This window comes from Poromitra crassiceps (genome assembly GCF_964638095.1).
Source record: "Poromitra crassiceps genome assembly, chromosome: 3".
In the NCBI taxonomy this organism is placed as follows: domain Eukaryota; kingdom Metazoa; phylum Chordata; class Actinopteri; order Beryciformes; family Melamphaidae; genus Poromitra; species Poromitra crassiceps.
The window spans coordinates 84,779,682-84,802,505 of NC_139625.1; the positions used below are offsets into that span (position 1 = coordinate 84,779,682).

The 22,824-nt window shown below is 42.0% G+C and overlaps 1 protein-coding gene across 1 annotated transcript; it reads left to right on the forward strand.

Annotated features, from left to right (window-relative positions):
- Positions 1–1,379: 1,379 nt before the first annotated feature.
- Positions 1,380–17,753, forward strand: LOC310773323 (thyrotropin receptor-like; the record flags this gene model as incomplete). Its single annotated transcript, XM_083633197.1, has 9 exons — positions 1,380–1,486; positions 2,816–2,890; positions 5,712–5,786; positions 5,889–5,966; positions 7,797–7,865; positions 8,868–8,945; positions 9,185–9,373; positions 10,054–11,149; positions 17,511–17,753. 9 exons carry the CDS (start codon positions 1,380–1,382, stop codon positions 17,751–17,753), a joined length of 2,010 nt encoding a protein of 669 aa, XP_083489323.1.
- Positions 17,754–22,824: the final 5,071 nt, after the last annotated feature.

The following is a 22,824-nucleotide window of genomic DNA, read 5'->3' on the forward strand; positions in this document are numbered from 1 at the left end:
TGTGACAATAAAGACCTAGTATTGAGAAGGGGAAAGATGTCTGTGGATGTGGACATCATTTTGTTATACTCCCCTTTGTTTTGGTTTTTGGTTAATGTTGGTCTCGACCTAGTTTCAAGATGAGAAGCAGTCATGTTACGTCATATCACAATAGGCATCAGCGCTCAGCATTAGTCAAGTGTAATCCAAGTGTGACGTCCGTTATGAGGTGTGTCTCCTGACTCATCACCCCATCCTCAATAGCTCCTCAATAGCCAATCAGCCACTATCAATATGTCAATATGACGTTGGTAATGACGTGGCAGTACATATAGCTGCCGCTTGGATAAAAGCGTCAGATAAATGCCAATATAGCCATGGTCGCGTGTCATCATCCTCTTTCCCTGATCCTTCACCTCATGGTCGCCGTACCTGGCCTGATCGTATCCCATCCTCTGAAGCTACGTTTCGCCCCACCCACCTCCCCAGTCCACCACCAACGTCTTGACTCCTGAAGAATTCCCTACGGGGGGGGGGGGCGGGGGGGGGGATTCTCAATCCTAGTCTGAGTAGATACCCTCCTCTCTCACCACAAGAAGAGGGCATGTTACCACGGAGTCATTACGCCAAAGAATTAGTTGCCATGCCATTCATGAATAAAGCTTGCTCGTTAAACTTTACCCACTGGTCTCATGATTGAAGTAGGTTTTTAGTGTGTAGTAAAAACAAAAAAGAGGGGACACTACAGAGAACTTGTCATTTGAATGTAATATGAGCTTGTGACATGTGCTGTATTCTTGTCCTGTCAAAACAATATATATATAAAAAAAGAATGTCGATTTCCATTTAGGTGGATGGTCGAGACGAGGCTTTCTTCTATTCCTCAGGATGCATTCGGCAATTTGGTCAACATTTCCTACATGTAAGATTTTCTTTTGAAATAGCATAATTTTCCATACATATAACTATTTCACAAAGAAGAATAAACAACATTTATTCTTGATGTTGTAATTTTATAACTCCATTTTATTACTGTTTGAAATACAAGGAACATTTCTGAGTGGTATATATGCACTCTTTGCACAGTCTAAACAAAACAATCACAGCAAATAAGGATGATAATTTAAAATATAGTGTAAAATATGATTCACATAACAATGTAATATATTGGTCAAGAAAAAAGTAAGATGTCTTCGCTATAGCCGTGTTATTTTCAAGTTCATCAGTCGGTTTGTTCAGTGGTTCCCATATCTGAATGTAATTACGGTACTTATATTGCTCAAAGATTACTCATAAGATAATGCAGGGCAACAATGTACAAGAGTATAGTATCTTTATTCAATAGCTTTTGAAAATCCAAAAATGGTATGCCTAAGTGCAAGCCACGTATGTGAAACCAAATGAAGCCTTTGGTTTCTGATTTGTTTTCCAGCTCCATCTCTGATGATGAAACTGTCAGACTTCTGGAGAGGCATTCTTTTCATAACCTGCCCTGGGCAACTCACATGTAAGTAATCTTTATTACATGTAAGTACCTCTTATTACATGTAAGTACCCTGTTTATTACATGTAAATACCCCTTATTACATTTAAGTACCCCTTATTACATGTAAGTACACATTATTACATGTAAGTACCCCTTATTACATGTAAGTACCCTTTATTACATGCAAGTACCCCTTATTACATGTACTGGAAGTACCCTTTATTACATGTAAGTACCCTTTATTATATGCAAGTAGCCCTTACTACATGTAAGTACCATATATTACATGTAAGTACCCCTTATTACATGTACTGGAAGTACCCTTTATTACATGTAAGTACCCTTTATTATATGCAAGTAGCCCTTACTACATGTAAGTACCATATATTACATGCAAGTACCCCTTATTACATGTACTGGAAGTACCCTTTATTACATGTAAGTACCCTTTATTATATGCAAGTAGCCCTTACTACATGTAAGTACCATATATTACATGCAAGTACCCCTTATTACATGTACTGGAAGTACCCTTTATTACATGTAAGTACCCTTTATTATATGCAAGTAGCCCTTACTACATGTAAGTACCATATATTACATGTAAGTACCCCTTATTACATGTTAAGTACCCTTTTGTAAGTACCCATTTTTACATGTACATGTAGTAGTACCCTTTATTGCCAGTGTTCCTCAGCTGGTGGGTCTCGGGGCTGTTTTCAGTGGGTTGTGGATGTGTGCATCAGAAAAAAGTTCTTCTACTCATTGAGGACGCTGGCATCCGCAGCCAACATTAATGTCTTTCAGAGGCTGTACCACTACAGCTCTTTTTTAAAGCCAGAGTGGAGATACTGGTACCATATGAAACTAGAAGACCTAAGGCAGAGGTTCCCAAAATTTTCAGACCAAGTACCATGTGCACCAAACCAAATTTCCCAAGCACCACTTCCCACTGTGGCTACCAACTTTTTTCCCCTCCGCCCTATCTTCGCAACGGCTGTAATTTTGCATTTTGCACTGAATAAGCATTACTTAACTGTAATTAACAATGTATTAATGCTCTTTGTGACCCTTATTGTAAAGCCCTGTAAACAAGGGATTAATTCATGCTTGTGAAGCATTAACCAACCCTTAATTAATGCACCCTTATTGAAAAGTGTTACACATTAGGTAATGTTAATTAAGGGTTCATTAATGCTCACTAAGCTTTACTAACCCTGTTAATTAATGCTTTAATTAACCATGAATTACCCTTACCGTTAATTACCCTTGTGTGTGTGTGTGTGTGTGTGTGTGTGTGTGTGTGTGTGTGTGTGTGTGTGTGTGTGTGTGTGTGTGTCCGTCCAACAGAGAAATAAGAAGTATCAAAACACTGGCACACATTGAGCCAGAAGCTTTTAAGGATCTGCCTAATTTGAAGTATCTGTAAGTAAAATCTCATTTGCTTTCGTTAGTCTAAGTATATTATGTTTTTCACAGGAAAACCATATAAATCGTGCGTATGCTTGATGCTATATTCAACAGCATGTGGCTGGTATTGTTTTCACCTTGTGAGTCTGTGTGCGTGCGTGCGTGCGTGCGTGCGTGCGTGCGTGCGTGCGTGCGTGCGTGCGCGGAAGCAGGGAAGGGGCCATTGCGCTTTGCACTCGCCATACCTTAGCTGCTAGCCAAATTTTAAATAAATCCTTGTCATCTTATGTGATTATATCCGTTCCACAAAAGTCAAAATCCTCCCTGCTCGTCCTCACTACTTAGTACACCCCACCACACAGCCTATAGTTGGCAGTGTAGTTGAATGGGAGTTGCTGCTCTGACTAGTACAGTTCCGGCTAACAGTTCCTCAATAAACAAGCCACAGCGTCAGACTAACCTTAGCATTAGAAACTTGTCCGTTATACCCATTAATTCAGGTGGGTTAAACAAACTGTAAATGCCATAATACTGTTGATTCAAACATAGTCATAAGCAAGCCCATGTCATGTTATATATACATACAATACAAACATGTTCCATGTTATCTTAGTAGTGGAAAACCGGACTTAACGTCACACTGCCCCATTGTGAAGCTAACAAGCTAGCTAGCTAATGTTAACGTGTACAATCGCTAATTCACGTCACGGTTATTAGATTTCAGAATCTCTCCTTTGTGTCATAGATATACTAGCTACATCAACCCACATGGCACCTTGTGTCATAGATATACTAGCTACATCAACCCACATGGCACCTGCACCTTTGTGTCATAGATATACTAGCTACATCAACCCACATGGCACCTTTGTGTCATAGATATACTAGCTACATCAACCCACATGGCACCTTTGTGTCATAGATATACTAGCTACATCAACCCACATGGCACCTTTGTGTCATAGATATACTAGCTACATCAACCCACATGGCACCTTTGTGTCATAGATATACTAGCTACATCAACCCACATGGCACCTGCACCTTTGTGTCATAGATATACTAGCTACATCAACCCACATGGCACCTTTGTGTCATAGATATACTAGCTACATCAACCCACATGGCACCTTTGTGTCATAGATATAAAAAAACTCGTAAAAAAAAAAAAACTCTCGTAACGGGACAAGCCCCGTCTTTTATTGTCACACGAACACCACAACACATGCATGCGGCCACAACACACTCATGCTGACGGTGGCCGGTGAAAAGTGTCCTCTGCATTTAACCCATCCAGGCATGTCCTTTCCTCCGGGGGGCAGGCCAGGAGCAGTGGTCGCTTTCGATATACAGTAGCTACATCAACCCACATGGCACCTTTGTGTCATAGATATACTAGCTACATCAACCCACATGGCACCTTTGTGTCATAGATATACTAGCTACATCAACCCACATGGCACCTTTGTGTCATAGATATACTAGCTACATCAACCCACATGGCACCTTTGTGTCATAGATATACTAGCTACATCAACCCACATGGCACCTGCACCTGCTGCAGAATCTCTACTAAACTGACATCTCCATTTCTGGTGACCAGGAAGATGTGACCCTAACCCTTTAGTTAGTCCCTCCAGGAGTTTTGTGTGTGTGTGTGTGTGTGTGTGTGTGTGTGTGTGTGTGTGTGTGTGTGTGTGTGTGTGTGTGTGTGTGTGTGTGTGCGTGTGTGTGTGTGATTGTTGTGATAAAAAGTTGTGATTTTGTAGGGGCTTCCCTCAAAAATTTTGTGATGCAATTTGTGAAATCTTATGTGATTTTTGTGTGTGGTCAAATTAAAGTTGAGGGGGGGAAATTATATTTTTTAACTACTAGCTAATGGCAGCTTACTCAAAAATTGCAATGGAATTTGCAAAGTTTTATGTGATTTTTTGTGATTAAAATTGCGGGAGCTGGCAAAAATTGCAAGTTGAGGCACCTGTGTTGCCGTTTTTGTGGAGAAATCGCGAGAATTTCGAAAAATTGCAAGCCCCTGTAAATATTGTGGAGATTGGTTGAATTTGCATTAGTTATTGTGGTCGCAAAATCACAATTTCCTGGAGGGACTGTCACCTAAATGATATAAGTGAATTGTATAGGAACAACTCACAAATTATTTGACAAAATCTTCCACTCCCAACCCATCCCTTAATTGCCATACCCTGGCTTTTGCTGATGCCACTGCCCCTGATGTCACTGCCCCTGATGTCACTGCCCCTGATGCCACTGCCCCTGATGTCACTGCCCCTGGTGCCACTGCCCCTGGTGCCACTGCCCCTGATGCCACTGCCCCTGATGTCACTGCCCCTGGTGCCACTGCCCCTGATGTCACTGCCCCTGATGTCACTGCCCCTGATGTCACTGCCCCTGATGTCACTGCCCCTGATGTCACTGCCCCTGATGTCACTGCCCCTGGTGCCACTGCCCCTGGTGCCACTGCCCCTGATGTCACTGCCCCTGATGCCACTGCCCCTGATGTCACTGCCCCTGATGCCACTGCCCCTGATGTCACTGCCCCTGATGTCACTGCCCCTGATGTCACTGCCCCTGATGCCACTGCCCCTGATGTCACTGCCCCTGATGTCACTGCCCCTGATGCCACTGCCCCTGATGTCACTGCCCCTGATGTCACTGCCCCTGATGTCACTGCCCCTGGTGCCACTGCCCCTGGTACCACTGCCCCTGGCCCACATTCATTTGAAATTGCGAGCATCACAGCTGGTGTGATCCCGTCACAAAATGGTGTCTAGAATTGAACTCCTTGCATTATTGCTAACGGACATTTGTTTTGATACAGTGGTATTTTCAACACAGGTCTCACCTCCTTTCCTGCCCTACAGTACATTCAATCCAGCCAAGATGAGTTTATCTTGTATGTAGCAATGGAATACTATACCTATTTCTTTTTTGTCAAAGTAGTTGAACTTTACTCTCGTCTGGTGTGAAATATTTCATGTCCATTTCATCTCAACAGGGAGATGGTGGATAACATCTTCATAGAAGTAATACCTGCCAATTCTTTCAATGGAATATCTGAAAATGATCTAACCATGTAAGTAGGATTTAGGCAGTTCTGCTTCCTCTGTATCTCAAATGTTGCCTTTTCTTTGATATCTCACTACTATAATAATGATATATAATAATAATAACTGTGCATGCGTGAAGTGCTGCCAGGTGAGCGGGCGAAGCGAGCCTGTGAAGCGTGCGAGGCATGCTAGAAATGAGCGCGGGGAAACGCACAATATTTCTAGTTCTTTTAATAAGTCTAGCTCTGGGCTACTGTTATCTACTAGCCGCTTCAAAAGTCATAAAAGTCTGAAGCATATGTGAACATCTGAACATATAACATATAACTGGAATAAGCCTTTCACATATTGGTCTGGATAAAGAATGTGGACAAAGTGACCCCAGGTGGACATTACTTACATACATGAGCATATCAAACTATAAGACGTTACGGTAACACTTTATAATAACTGCAGACTATTATTAAGCATTAGTTAAGTATTACTAAATACTTAATTCATCATTTATAAAGCATTGTTAATACACTCGTAAGCATTAGTAATAATTCCTAAATACAGTTGTAAATGTTTTATTCATGATTAATGAGCTTATTTATAATGTAAGGCATAGATAGTCCTCACTTTAGATGAGGTCACACAAAATACTTGACTAACAACTACTACTAACAACTACTAACTACCTTAATTACATGGGGCATGCCTATAGGAGTGGCCCTGGACACACCCTGAAATCTGATTGGCCACCCCAGTTGCTATCCCAAAATCCTGAGGGCACCAGTGTCAGCGTTTTTGACAGCCTTGGTTTAATTACAAAATTGAAAATTAAAAACTTTGTTTTATGTAAATGCTACCTTATCTGGAAAGGACTTGTGGGACCTACCCATAGAACCCATTCTCATTCACATATCTCGAGGTGCCCGTTTTTCCATCACCAAAATTGTGCCTAAATTTGGAGCATCATTTAGCGGCTAAATAATGCCAGGGGCTACATTTGAGCCCCTTGCAGACTATCTAGCATGACAGGGTTGATAGCAATGGATGCCTTATAGGTCTTAGGCCATGTTCAGACTAGGAGGCCAAATCTGATTTGTGAACTTTAGTGACCTATTAATGACTTTATCCAGATTGGTTTTAGGAGTCTGGACGCTCCAAGTCTGATTTGTGTCACTTGTCCCAAACCACATATGGAGGTAGTTTCCAATCTGCTTTCGACTGATGTGACTTCAGTGCGGACGCGCAGATCCACCAAATCTGATTTGAACGTCACTCGCAACTCATGATCAAATGCTTCTGCGCAGGAAAACCACGTCACCAACGTACGTATTTACCGTATTTACGTCGTTACCATAGCAACCCATGCAGATAGGCTGTTTAGGTCTGGACACACAGATCCGACTTGAGTATCAGATTTGTTGCAGTGCGGACACACTCCCAAATCAGATTTAGGAAACCAATCAAGATAATGATGATTAATGACTTTATCAGCAAATCAGATTTGCCTGTAATGTGAACATGGCCTTAGTTTCATATACCATGCTCTTCATGCTAGCTTTAAAAGCCCGCTACAGCCTCTGCAAGACAGTGATGTCAGCCACGGATGCCGGAGGCCCGGCGCCCTCAGGATTTTGGGGTAGCACCTGGGGTGGCCAATCAGATTTCAGGGCGAGCCAGCGCCCCGGGCCCCGGGCCAGGGCCCCTGGTCACAACACACTGACAAAGTGTTACCTATGTTACATCACATGGGGCAGCCACAGGCAAGTGCCTTTGACAGACAACTTCAGCCCAAATGGGTACATGTACTGTATGGAAATTGAGGTCCTTCAGATTCCTAACTGAATAACAATGTGTTTTTGTAGTATGTTGAATAGCAATGGCCTGAAAGAGATCCATCGCTACGCCTTCAATGGGAGCAGACTTGAGGAAGTGTATGCAGTCCTTAAGTATTGTGTTTGTTGACAACATTTTAAAGTGCTAATTCATGAGATTGTCATTTTATTGATTTTGTCTCCATCGTTTGCGCCCAGTGTTGGGCAAGTGACTCAGGAAATGTAATTACTGTAGTTACTTATTACTCCTTTAAAAAGTAATACAATTACTTAACTTATTACTTGGTGTCAAAAGTAATTAGTTACGTTACTCATTACATTACCATATTAGCCTACTTTCGCTACCCCCTCCTGAAAAAGTGACGTACAACCTATTTAGCCAGGTCCTTTTAGAACTGAATCCACTTCATTGGAACAATAATTAACCTTACAGGAGGAGTCAACAATCAACCAAACTGCATACTTTTTATTAATTTGCCTACCTAGGACAAAAATCCAATCGCGTTCTGACAACGCAGTAGTCTCATAGCTAGACCTATCTTCACACTTCGTTTTTGGACTGTGTCAGTGCTAGTGAAAGTAATGCAGTAATTTGAAGTTACTTGGATTAGTAACTGTAATAATTACTATTTTGGAAATTGTAATCCCTTACATTACTAGTTACTGCGAATGTAATCAAATTACAGTAACGCGTTACTTTACTTTACTGTTCAACACCAAGTGGTTATTGCTGTGGTCTTTTTAAAAAATTGTCTCCATCATTGGTGCTTATTATTATTATTCATTATTGGGACATATTTTTCCTTGTATTTTCTTTCTGGTGTAATTTGAGTTCCCGTAGATTTTTCAGAATAAACTGGAAACATGAAACGCATCACTTCCTGTGCACCAGGCTTAGAACAGCATCATGAACCATTGCTCTGCCATGAACATGCAGCGTTGGATAACTGTTGTGATAGAGATACAGTGATAGAGAGTAGCAAAACGGACATTTATTCATATGAGAATTTCATGGATTGTTACTTTAAGGAATGATATCAATTACAAAACTTACAAAATATTGCCACTTCCCCTGCCGCTAATCTATTCTCCTTTGATCAGGTATCTTCACAGGAATATGGATTTGCAAAGAATAGATGAATTTGCTTTTTCTGGCGTGATTCATGGCCCAACTCTCTTGTGAGTGATTGAAAAGTATACAGTCTTTGTTAGACAGGTATTACCGTTCATTGTCTGTTCTCTCTGAAGAAAGCTAGACATCATTCTTCATAATGTTGTATTTTACTCAATCAAAGAATGTGCTAATTCTACCCCTACAAAACGGACAGAGCTCAGACGTTTAAACCAAAACAGGAGAGAGGAACAGCCTCAGCCTTGTATCCACATATAAATTCAGCTTTGCTCTCTCTGTCCTCCAGAGACCTCTCAGAGACCAGAGTGAACTCTTTGCCGTCAATAGGACTGGAGACCATTGAGAAACTTCAAGCTAAAAACACTTGGACCCTCAAGAAACTACCCCCCCTTAGAGGCTTCCTCCATTTACAGAGTGCTGAATTGACCTTCCCAAGCCATTGCTGTGGCCTCAAAGAGTTGAAAAGATGGAGAGGGTGAGTAAGAGAATAGAAAGTCCTCTAAAAAAAAAATCCCACGCTATACTTGATTACCTCTGGTATTTGTTCTGTCTTACCAAATTTCCCCATCTATCGAGTTACCGGTATTGCATTAGTGGGGCAACTTAGCTAAAAGAAAACCCATAACAATCGTGCATTTTGTGATAAAAGCATATCATTTGGTACACTTTTAGCCAAAGGCATTCCAAAAAGAATTCGATATCGAGGGATCATGAATTGGGGTGGGGGATGCCATTTATGCAAATTGTGACCACAAACCGCAAACGTTTAGTAGACCAATCTGTTCATGTGGATGATTTCAGAGATTAGGTTTGGGCAGTTATGGCATTCACTTATTTTGAATCTTGAATTATGAGATAGAAGGAAGCTTCTGAGCAGCTTCTGAGAAAAGTATGATTTGACACCAAGATCATCCACATCAGATTAGTAAATTATATGCTTTTATCGCAAAATACACAGTTGTTTTGCTTGCCTGTCCCTCTATATGTTCCACAAGAGTTATGTCAGTTTGGGTTATTCACCTTTATGCATTTTAGTTGAAATAAATGAACTAGGATGATTTTAGTTCAAACTTGAAAGTTCATAATGCATTTAATGAATTTGCAGTTAATTACTTGTTATTCTCTAATGATAAATCCTTGTCTTCTGTGCTCAAGACACACCGAGGCAGTTATTTGCAACCTGACCAGGGCGGCCCTGGGACAACAATTACAGAAATCCTCTGGAAATGTCTCTGGGAATTATAGGAGACACAAAATCTACTACCAGCAACTACATCTGAAAGACATCTATGCTCTCCAAACCACTGTCAACCCATATGACTATCATTACTACTATGACAGCTATACGTGTCCTCCGGATGAGTGTCCAACTGATGGCTTTGACATGGAGTTGGCTACAGAGCGTCCTGACAAGGATTTGGACGATGCACTGTGCAAGGAACTTAACACAGATGATCTTCTCTGCAGCCCCCTTCCTGATGCCTTTAACCCATGTGAGGATGTGATAAGCCAAGGATTCCTGAGGATGTCTGTCTGGGTGGTTAGCTTGTTAGCCATTACAGCTAATCTCCTGGTAATGTTCGTCTTGCTGACCAGCCACCGCAAGCTGTCCGTCACCCGTTTCCTCATGTGTCACTTGGCGTTTGCAGACTTCTGCATGGGGACCTACTTGCTGCTCATTGCCTCTGTTGACCTTTACACCCGCTCCCAATATTACCACCACGCCATCACCTGGCAGACAGGAGGCGGCTGCAATCTAGCGGGGGCGTTATCCATCTTTGCCAGCGAGTTGTCCGTTTACACATTAACGGCAATCACCCTCCAACGCTGGCACGCCATCTTGTTTGCAATGAGGCCAGAGAGGAAAGTGCGACTCCGCCATGCGGCCGTGTTGATGCTGGTTGGTTGGGTGCTGTGTCTGATGCTAGCGCTGCTGCCAGTGGCTGGTGTGAGCAGTTACCAGAGGGTGAGCATCTGCTTACCTATGGACACTGAGACAGCGGCCGGTCAAGTTTACGTGGTCTCTCTCCTGATGCTCAACGTCTTGGCCTTCACAGTGGTCTGCTTGTGCTACTTCCACATATACTGTATGGTGCACAACCCCCAGCACCAGTCCAGCACACGTGATGCCAGCATGGCCAAACGCATGGCCGTTCTTATCTTCACCAACTTCTTATGTCTAGCACCCATCTGCTTCTATGGCCTGTCTGCAACTCTCCACCGACCGCTAATCACTGTCACAGATTCAAAGGTTTGACTCACTCTTGAGTTTGAATAGAGAGTCAAAGTCGACGTCACTTCCTGCTTCAGCATGCGCCCCAAGATATTTCATCCACCATTTATTTTCCCATAGACATTTTGTAAAATGCTTATAAAAATAGTTTTACTTGGTGAAACCAAGCGAGACATCTATATTTAGAAGACCATAGAACATTTCACTGAGACAAAAAATATTTTTAATCCGCTATTTTTTTGTATAGTTTTGGTCCGAGTGAAATGTTGTATGGTCTATCCTGATTATAAATATAGCTAAATCATTTGGTTTGACTAAGTACAGTAAAACTTTTTTTTTTTTTTTTTTTTTCTATCGGAAAATAAATGGCGGATGAAATCTGTTGGTGTGCATGCCTAACCTGGAAGTGGGCGTGGCTTTGGCGTGAGCCTCATCCACATTAGGCAGACAAACCAAGGGGTTTCTTCCGCCATTCATTATTCCTTCTACATTTCATAAAATGCTTATAAAAATAGTTTCACTTGGTCAAACAAAGCGATTCAGCTAGCTGAACTGTTATATAGGTCGATCACTTTTGCTGCTATTATCTTGAGTCGGTCAGCTGCGGTTATCTACTATTACGGCCATATAATGTTTACAGCCAGTTTAATGGTGGAAAAGTCAACTATAACTTCCTATCTTTCTAGTGACATATTGTTTTAATCATTCACTTTAGATTTGTCTCTCCCAGAGTCGAGAGAAGGACAATATATCCGGTCATTTAGCATCGGCTAGGCTTACCCTGAGTCGGTCAGCTGGTGTCATGCTAACATAAACAATGCAGTTATAGTCCATGGGCCAGACCAGATATCGGTACCATATGGGTGGGCAAAACTTTACCTATACTAAATTGTTTATAGGGTCAATATAAGTAAATTAATATATGATAGCCTTTCCACAGGAGTAGCTTTTCATATTTATTGGACATTTTCTTATTTTCCCCTATTTAGTCCATGGGCCAAACACAAAAATTGCACATATCGGTACCACTCAAGTGGACAAATTCTAATCATGATTTTTGAACAGGTATATATCCATAGATGATATTTTAGTATGATAGCCTTTGCAGAATGGCAGCTTTGTCATAGTTATCGGCTCATGAAGTTAGCAAACCCCTACAATAAATTCGATTCTAGGTGCTGATCCATAACCTATTTTAGGCTCAGGACCTTTAACCATGTTCTATGAGAACATGTTTGACAACATTTGAAAGGGTAGCTTCTTAGCTTTCATTTGAGCTCAGTTGTGAGTCTGTCTGACAAATAAAAAGCTCACAGGGGCTCTTCAAAGTGTCAGTGACATTCATTTTTCCACAGTTTTCCCCTAAATTATAGTCTTTATTTCAGCACTGTGGCATCTAGGAACATCAGAGACACAAACAACAAACACTGGAATACTCATATAGGACTATAAGGATTCAGAAAAGGTATAATGAACCCATACTATCCATCGTGAGGGGTGAATTTTGCCCTTTGAATTTGGTAGAAGAATGCCTTCTCGAGGGAAATGGGCCAGAACCCAAAATGTAAGATATCGGTACCATCCGGGTGGAGAAATTCTACTTGTGATTTTTTTAAATTCCTATGACCATGGTAGCTTATTAGTGCTTAACCACCCCTCTTAAATGATGGACTTATGGGAATTATGGGAAATCATCTTTCTTTCATTATATCCTCTCCCTGGGGTGTCTGGACTACTAACTGTTAATATTACATGTCTAGATATAGGCATGCTATCCTATGATACTATACATACCATACCATACCACTAGATAGATATATGCTATACTTAATTGTCTACTAAATTGGCACATTTCCCAGTCAAAAAGAGGGTAAATTGGCACGCTTTTCAGTCAGAAATTGTTTTATTTGTGTTACGGTATATGTACAGCTACATTCAAAATGTTTCCAGTCTTTCAACACAATATTAGGACAATCTACCCTTCCTGAGACCATGTCATCCACAAGGGCAACACCATCATCGTCATTCACATCTGAGTCTGTCAGCTGTGCAGCAAGCTCTTCTTCACTGTGTTGGTTGGCACATGTTTGTAGTTTGCACAGGTTTGTGCATTTCAGACCGTTTCAACCTCACACACTTGCAGGAGAGCAACTGCAAGACGGTACCTGGTGCTGGGGAACCGTGCATCCACTGGATTTCAAGCTGCCCCTCATCATCTGTGGTCCACCTATGGTCCTTAAAGTACAGTCCATTGTTGATATCATGGGAAACTCCTTTGTGAATCCACTCAGTCCAGATCAATATGAGTTTGTCAGCATGTCAACTGCAACTGTTGCCCCGCCAGATGTAGCCAACCTGCATGATTCCAGCCACAACATCCAGCAGTGGAGGAAACTGATCTACAGCGCTGCCAGCAAAGTCAGTCTGATCAAATTCTTGTTTGAGGAATGGAAAGGACACAAACACAGATAGAAACTACAAGACAAGGCCTTATATGTTACCTGTGAAGTAGTCTGCTTCAAAATCAACAAGAACCAATGGGAGGAGGTAACACAGCTCAAATCCTCTCAGGAAGAAGCTGACACCTGCATGCTAATGCATGCTCTCCATGTAGCAGAGTCTGGCTTCAAGGCAATGATCATCATGGCAGACACAGATGTCCTGCTACTGACTCTGGGTTGGAGCAAGGACATCCCATGCCCAATGTACCAAAAATGTGGAACACAGAACAAGACAATGTTCCAGGACATCACCAAACTATGCAAATCACGCGGCGATAGTATTGCTGGCGCCTTGATTGGCATGCACACGTTCACTGGCTGCAACACTGTCAGCGTATTTGCAGGACACGGAAAAGTGGGCACCCTGAACAGACAGGACATATCAAGAAGCCTTCCTTGAGCTCGGCCGTGCTTGGGATGTCTCTAATGAGCTCTTCAAGAAGCTGCTGGAAATCATGTGCCACATGTATTATGTATATGTACCCTCTACACACATTACAGATGTCAACCTCCTCCGATACCAACTTTTCTGCACCAGACGTGGGGAGGTCGAGTCCAGCCAGCTTCCACCATTTGAGGATTGGCTATTAATGCATTCCATTCATGCAAAAGATTAGACTGCAATCTCTAGACGGTCTCTTCAAACCCAGCCATCTGTACCAAGCCCCAAGGACCATGGGTGGACCACAGACGATGAGGGGCAGCTTGAAATCCAGTGGATGTGCGGTTCCCCAGCACCAGACCGTTTTGCAGTTGCTCTCCTGCAAGTGTGTGAGGTCGTGCAAACCACCAGAGTGCACAGGTCTCAATAATGGTCTTCTTCTTCTTCTTCTTCTTTCGGCTATTCCCGTCAGGGGTCGCCACAGCGGATCATCTGTTTCCATCGGTTTCTGTCCTCTGCATCGTCCTCCGTCACGCCCGCTGCCTGCATGTCCTCTTTCACTGCGTCCATGAACCACCTCTTGGGCCTTCCCCTCCTCCTCTTTCCTGGCAGCTCCATCTCCAGCATCCTCATCCCGATGTACCCCACCTCCCTCCTCCGCACATGTCCATACCATCTCAGTCTTGCCTCTCTCACTTTCTGTCCAAACTGCGCGACATGGGCGGTTCCTCGGATGTAATCGTTCTTTATCTTGTCCAGCCTCGTCACTCCCAGAGAGAAGCGTAACATCTTCATCTCTGCCACCTCCAGCTCTGCCACCTGTCTGTCAGTGCCACCGTCTCTAGACCGTACAGCATGGCTGGTCTCACTACCCTGCTGTAGACCTTTCCCTTCACTCTCGCTGGTACCCTTCTGTCACAGATCACCCCAGTCATCCTTCTCCACCCGCACCACCCCGCCTGCACTCTCTTCTTTACCTCCTTGCCACAGTCCCCACTACTCTGCACGGTTGACCCCAAGTATCTAAACTCCTCCACTTTTGGTACCTCTACTCCCTGCATCTTCACCCCCCCTCCATCTTCCCTCCCGTTCACACACATATACTCTGTCTTACTTCTACTTATTTTCATCCCTCTTCTCTCCAGCGCATGTCTCCACTTCTCTAGATTTTCTTCCACCTGCTCCCTGCTCTCACTACTGATTGCTATGTCGTCTGCAAACATCATAGTCCACGGGGACTCCTGCCTGACCTCGTCTGTGAGCCTGTCCATCACCATTGCGAACAAGAATGGGCTGAGGGCCGACCCTTGGTGCAATCCCACCCCAACCTTGAACCCCTCAGTCACTCCCACTGCACACCTCACTACCGTCGCACTGCCTTCATACATGTCCTGCACTACTCTCACATACTTTTCAGCCACTCCTGACTTCCTCATACAATACCACACCTCCTCTCTTGGTACCCTGTCGTATGCCTTCTCTAGGTCTACAGAGACGCAATGTAACTCCTTCTGGCCTTCTCTATACTTTTCCATCAGCATTCTCAGGGCGAACAATGCGTCTGTTGTGCTTCTTCCTGGCATGAACCCATACTGCTCCTCACTAATCTTCACCTCTCCTCTTAATCTAGCCTCCACTACTCTTTCCCAAAGCTTCATAGTGTGACTCATCAGCTTTATGCCCCTGTAGTTGCTGCAACTCTGTGTGTCTCCCTTGTTCTTGAAAATAGGCACTAGTACACTTTGCCTCCACTCCTCAAGAGGTCTCAATAATGGTCTGAAGTGCACAAACCTGTGCAAACTACAAAAATGTGCCAACCAGCAGACTCAGATGTGAATGACGATGATGGTGTTGCCCTCGTGGGTGGCATGGTGTCTCAGGAAGGGTAGATTGTCCTAATATTGTCCTGAAAGACTGGAAACATTTTGAATGTGGCTGTCCATATAATGTAACACAAATAAAACTATTTTTGACTGAGAAACGTGTCAATTTACTCTGTTTTTGACTGAGAAATGTGCCACTTTAGTAGACAAGCATAGTATATCTAGTATAGTATAGTATAGTATGGTATGTACAATATCATAGGATAGTTTGCCTATATCTATGTAATATTAACAGTAGTCCAGACACACCCTAGGCAACGGATAATGAAAGAAAGATGATTTCCAGGGAGGGCACTTTCCTAGTTTTGAACGACAGCAGTCCATAATTTAAGAGGGGATAAGCACTAATAAGCTACCAGTCATCAAGGTCTATCATATAAAAACATAATCTAGGGATGTACGGTATATGAATTAAAAAAGATCACAAGTAAAATTTGCCCACCTGGCTGGTACCGATTTGTTAAATTTAGGGCTCTGGCTCATTTCCCTTGAGAAGTCATTCTTCTACCTTAAGGGCCACATTCACCCCTCACGATGGGATAGTATGGGCACATGATACCTTTTCTGAATCCTTATAGTCCTGTGAGTATTCTAGTGTTTGTTGTTTGTATCTCTGATGTTCCTAGATGCCACAGTGCTGAAATAAAACTATAGTTTAGACGAAAATTGTGGAAAAACGAATGTCACTGACAGTTTGAGGAGCTCCTGTGACCTCTGTATTTGTCAGAGAGACACACAACTCAGCTTAAATGAAAGCTAGGAAGCTACCCTTTAAAATCCTATCAAATATATTCTCATCAAACATGAGTAAAGGTCCTAAAAAGAGCCTAGAATAGGATATGCATCAGCACCTAGAATCCAAATTATTGTAGGGGCTGGCTAACTTCATGAGCTGATAACCGTGAGAAAGCTACCATTCTGGAAAGGCTATCATACTAAAATATCATCTATGGATATATACATGTTCAAAAATCATGATTAGAATTTGCCCACTTGAGTGGTACCGATATGTGAAATTTTGGTGTTTGGCCCATGGACTATTAAGGCATTAGCAATCAATTGTCAAATGTCATCCAAGCTCATCCTACAGCTTTCTCTCATCAAACCACTTTCCTAAAGTATTTGACATTTAAATGGTCAGGTATGCATATGAAATTTGACAGGTAGACTCTTAGAAATATAGTCTCAAATATTTCCACAACACTATAGCTAGTGTTCGCTGAAATGGAAAGCCACATAAAAGACCGGAAAGTGCATCCTACTGGATAGGAAAATAGGTGATCGACTCAGGAAACACTGACATTATATTTAGAATCAGGAGAGATCATAGAATATTTCACTTGGACCAAAGAAAAAGGAGATTTCTTTTTTCAATTCTTTTTTTTGTCAGAGTGAAATGTATGGTGTCTCCTGATTCCAAACATGGCTGAATCGCTTGGTTTGACCAAGTAAAACTCTTTTTATACGCATTTTACGAAATGTCCATGGAAAAATAAATGGCGGGTGAAATCCCTTAGTTCGTATGCCTAACCCGGAAGAGGGCGTAACTGGTACATTTTCATGATGTATTTTCTCGCTAGCTAAAATTCGGGCTGTTCTGTGTGTCCCCACAGGTGCTGCTGGTGCTCTTCTATCCTTTCAATTCTTGTGCACACCCATTTTTCTATGCTATACTGACAAGGGCCTTTAAATGGGATGTCCTGACGTTACTGAGCCGCGTGGGGCTGTGCCAGCGCCAAACACAGCTCTACCGAAACCAACTGGTCAGTGTCACTCCCCACATGGGCTGTCTTCACAGGCCAGCCTTCAAACCTCAACATGTGTCCGTATGGGAAACAGCAGCCAACAAGCTGTAGGTCCCTGGATCTCCCGTCCTGGAACTCAAAATGGATCATCTTTCTTTTCATTTATAAATGTGAGGAAATTAATGTTGCATGTAGAAGTAACATACATAACAGTAGAAATAGATTTTTCTTTTTAAATACGGGCATTCTTGAATGAGCCAAAGTCTCACCCTCTTACGGTTTAGGCATACATACAAAACCAAGGGATTTAATCCACCCATTCTTTTTTCCATAGACATTTCATTAAAATCCTTATAAAACAATTGTTTCACTTGGTCAAACCAATTGATTCAGCTATATTTAGAATCACCATAGACCACATAACATTTCACTCTGACCAAAACAAACAAACAAACAAATGCATGTTAAAAAATATATTTTTTAGACATTTTGTTTTCCAGTTTTGTTCTGAGTGAAATGTTCTATGGTCTCTCCTGATTCTAAATACAGCTGAATTGCTTGCTTTGACCAAGTAAAACCATTTGTATAAGCATATTATTGCGAAATATCTATGGAAAAAAGAATGGTGGATTAAATTCCTTGGTTTGTATGATTAAACCGGAAGAGGGTGTGACTTTGGCTTGGTTTTAGGTATCATGTAACTTTTATCCAATAAACTTAAAATATCAATTACAGAACTGATGCAAACATTTTTCTCTTCATTCTGACGTTTCAACACAAAGTGGCTCTATGTCACTCTATCCCTCTCACTCTCCCTCAGTTGCTCTCGTGAGCCTCAGACTGATGAAATCATCAGTGACATCATCAGTGAACTATAGCCTCAGCCTTAGGGCAATCAGCCTTAGGGCAATTAATCTGACCTAATTAAAAAACCCGGCTCCGTCAGGCCACCCGCACGGGTGCTCTTTATAAATATCTATCTATCTATCTACCCCCCCCCCCCCACCCCGTTTTTCCACGTGTGACCAATAACCTGACACTGCCTGATGGTTTGTTTTCACATAACCGTCTTGGGACGAGTCGCTCGGGAAACCAGGCGGTTTAAAAAAATATGACTAGGGCTAGGGCACTGTTTTAAAAAGGGAAAATGTCAAACATAATGGCAGCTATTGTTTGTTGCTGTCCCAGAGACTTTTCCCTTGCAAAGCATTGGGTTGCATAGCGAGTAGTGCAGCTTCAGCTTGCAAAGTCTGGGTGTGTCTTCAAATGACCCAGAATGCTTTGTGTACACTCTGTACACTCAACTAATGTTCTTTACTATTCTCCAGTTCATTTCTAATTGAACTTTGAACTTGAAAGATACAGTAGCACTCTGGCCATGTTTGTTCTAAAAAGTACACCCAGTAAGAATTTAGAAACGCACCGCGTCTGTTGTGTGTGAGAGCAAGTCCACATCAAACATGTGACTCCTTGACAGGCCAGACCGCCACATCCGGATACTTCGCTAAACGTCAAGCCACTTGCCGTTGACTTCAATGTAAAATAGCAGTACAATCCTAGAAAATCTCCCATTCAAACTGGCAAAGGACTGCCTCACCTATCTTGGCTTGACCATACCTAGAAAACCTAAACAAATATTTAAGTTAAATTTTGGTGATTTTGTTTTAAGACTTAAAAAGTGTATAGAAAACTGGAAAATCCTACCCTTGTCCATGATTGGCCATATAAACTCAGTTAAGATGGTTTCACTTCCCAGGTTCCTCTATCTGTGTCAAAACCTTCCTATCTTCCTCAGATCATTTTTTTTTCAAAGAACTGGACTCAATAATTCTGTCCTACATCTGGAATTATAAGAATCATAGAATTTTGAAAATTAATTTGCAAAAGCCCAAGTCTGAGGGAGGGCTGGCCTTACCAGTGTTTAGGCATTACTACTGGGCTGCCAATGTTAGAGCTCTAATGTTTTGGCGGGCAAGGGACTCCTGGCAATCTCACTCCCGGGGCACCCCTATGGCTAAAGATGGAGGCCAACTCTATTGTCAGCTCTTCTCTACCAGCCATGTTATTTTCTAAGTTAGAGAGGCCTGGGACTTTGCAACATTTAAGTTTTGTTACAAGAAATTCTGTCAGAATTCTAAACCAAGTTAGGAATGTCTTGAATGTACCAGATGTTTCTGTCCATACACCGATTTGTTTCAATCACTCTTTTTTGCCTCCATGGTCAGACAAAAACTACCATGTGAGTGAGAAAGGGCTGGTCTCCATCAGAGACCTATACATAGATGGTCATTTGGCATCTTTTGATCTACTGAAGAGGAAGTTTGAGTTGCCCGGCACAAACTGGCTTAGATACCTGCAAACCAGAGATTACGTTCGTTCTAAACTTTGTGCATTTGAAGCATTCCCAAATGAGCATGTTTTCTTCGAAGTATTGCGGAGCCGTACTCACTCCAAGCACCTTATCTCTAGATTTGTATGTCTGTTTGACAACCGCAACACAGCCTCTACTGAGAGGATTAGAGAAGCGTGGCAGGGGGAACTTGGTATTGATTTATCTGATGTTATATGGGAAATTAGTCTGTCTGTGGTGCAACTCTGCTCAGTTAATAGCAGGCACCAGCTGATCCAATTTAAAGTTGCTCACCGTCTTCATTACTCAAAGTATAAATTACACAAGCTCTTCCCTTCTGTCTCTCCACTGTGTGACAGGTGTCAGGTGTCAGAGGGCACTATCTCATGCCTTTTGGTTCTGCCCTTCACTAACGGCATTCTGGGCCAAAATATTTGACTGGTACTCTAAGGCCTACAAAGTAACCCTGCAGCCAGAGGCAGAACTCGCCATCTTTGGCTGCTCGGAGTCCTCTCTGAACTTCCCTACAGCTGTGTAGCAATCTCTGACACTGGGGACAACTGTTGCTAAAAGACTGATTTTAAAGGAATGGAAGTCCTCCTCTTCGCCTTCTTTTCAGGTGTGGCTGATGGACATGATCTCTGTTATACAGATGGAGAGGCTGAGGTTCCTGAGAGCCAACTCGCTCAGAAGGTTCTCAAATATCTGGGACCCCTTGTTGGCTTACTTTGACGAAGTCAAGAATGACTAGTGACTGAGGTTACGGGTGATAGACTGCTTACCTGGATGGTTTTCCATGGACCCCTTTCATAGGACTCAATGCATATTGTATAAGCACATGGGCACATATAGGGCTGGTAGCACCATGTTACAATACTAATTGTCAAAGATGTTTTTTTTTTGTTTGTTTTTGTTTTCCTGTGTCTGAGCTTGTTTGTCTTGTTTGTTTATTGTTCTGCAAAAAATTGAAAATATATATATAAAAAAAAAATAGCAGTACAAAAAATCCATAGAAAAAGAACAGAATTAATTTAGTTTATAAATGACCCAAAGACACCATGACATGACAATTAAGGTTAGGCCGGGTTATGGTTTGGGTCGGGATTTGAGGTCTCGAACACCAGGTCTCGAACAGGTCCACCACTCCCACCCCTTCTCCCTAGTGTGACTTTCACCTACTTAAACCTCAGACTGTTATTACATCCATGACGGCAGGGGGTCGCTGCGAGGCGACCTCCAGACGGTCCTTCTTCAGTGTAACCTTTCACACCGGCAATAATGACACTGAGGGCGTGACATATCAGCATATTTTGATGCCCCGGGGGTGAGACCGGGTTGGGTTGGGAACAAATGTTTGAATGGTTTTGAAACTGTTAACATGTATGCTACATCTGATGCCATGATAAAACACTTGTTTGCATTATCAATTTATTTTTTCTGAATTCAGAATTTTATTATGCTATTTAGAAAAATGAAGTCAGATAGTCACAAGACAATAGTAAGCAAACACTAATATTTTCCATACTCTTTTCCTTTTTCCATAAGTTTTCCAGACCTGGAAAAAGTTTGTAATTAACAGTGTTTTTTGGAAAAGTTTACAAATTCAAATTCCATAACTTTTCCAGGAATTTCATGACCGTGGGAACCCTGCCATCTGAAAAGCTTGTCTGGTGTTCATGTTGCTGAATTAAGTTTGTCAGTTTGGCTTTGAAAACCTCATATTTGATGGTGCAGATTGATCGACCATAATGTTGCAAATCATATCACAATTGCAGTATCAGTCAAATATATATATATTTTTCAAAATCACACTAAACAGAATTATATACTTAATACACAAATATACTGTAAAATACACACACTCAGCAATTAGTGGTTACTCTCCTGTGGTATCTCATGTGTGTCTCTTCAAGTTCTTTTCATAACCAAAGGTTTCACCACAGACTGAGCAAGTCAATTCTTATTCTCCTGTGTGGACTCTCATGTCTCTTCACGTGTTCTTCATGACCAAAACTTTTACCACAGACTGAACAAGTAAATGTTTTCTCTCCTGTGTGGACTCTCATGTGCACCTTCAAGTTTCCTTTTTGACTACATTTACCACAGACTGAGCAATTAAATGGCTTCTCTCCCGTGTGGACACTCATGTGTCTCAGTAGATTTCCCCTACGGTCAAATCTTTTACCACAAACTGAGCAACTAAAGCATTTCTCCCCAAGTTCCTTATTGTTTTTCAGTTAATCTAAACTTGACTGAGGTTCACTAGTCTCCATCCAATCACCACCGTCTTCAGTCGCAGGTTCAGGAAATTCTGGAGTCTTGCCATCACTAGTTGGTTGTAAATCATCTGAAACTTCAACTTCCCTAGCTGGATCCAAGTTCCTGGCTGGTTCTGATAGACCGCAGTCCTCTCCATTAGCTTCTGTGGACTCTCACGTCTCGAAAAATGTTTAGCAGTAAATCTTTTCATTACATTTATTTTTATTTTTTATTAAACCTTTATTTAACCAGGTAAAGACTCATTGAGATTTCAAATCTCTTTTACAAGAGGAACCTGGCCAAGAGGGCAGCATAAAAAACAAACACATTTAGGTTCCATACAGACACACAATTAAACATTTGAAGAGGGAAACGTGAAATTACATAAGTAATGAGTTTAAGTACAACAGCAAGTTCCAATACTTCTACGTTCCAAGTCCTTTAAAATTGAGCCAAAGGCATCATATGAAATTAGTGCTGGCAATTTTAAGTCTTTCTGGAAGGTGTTCCAGGTAAAAGGGGCAGCATATTTAAAAGCTTTTTTACCTAGCTCAGTGCGAACACGTGGAACAG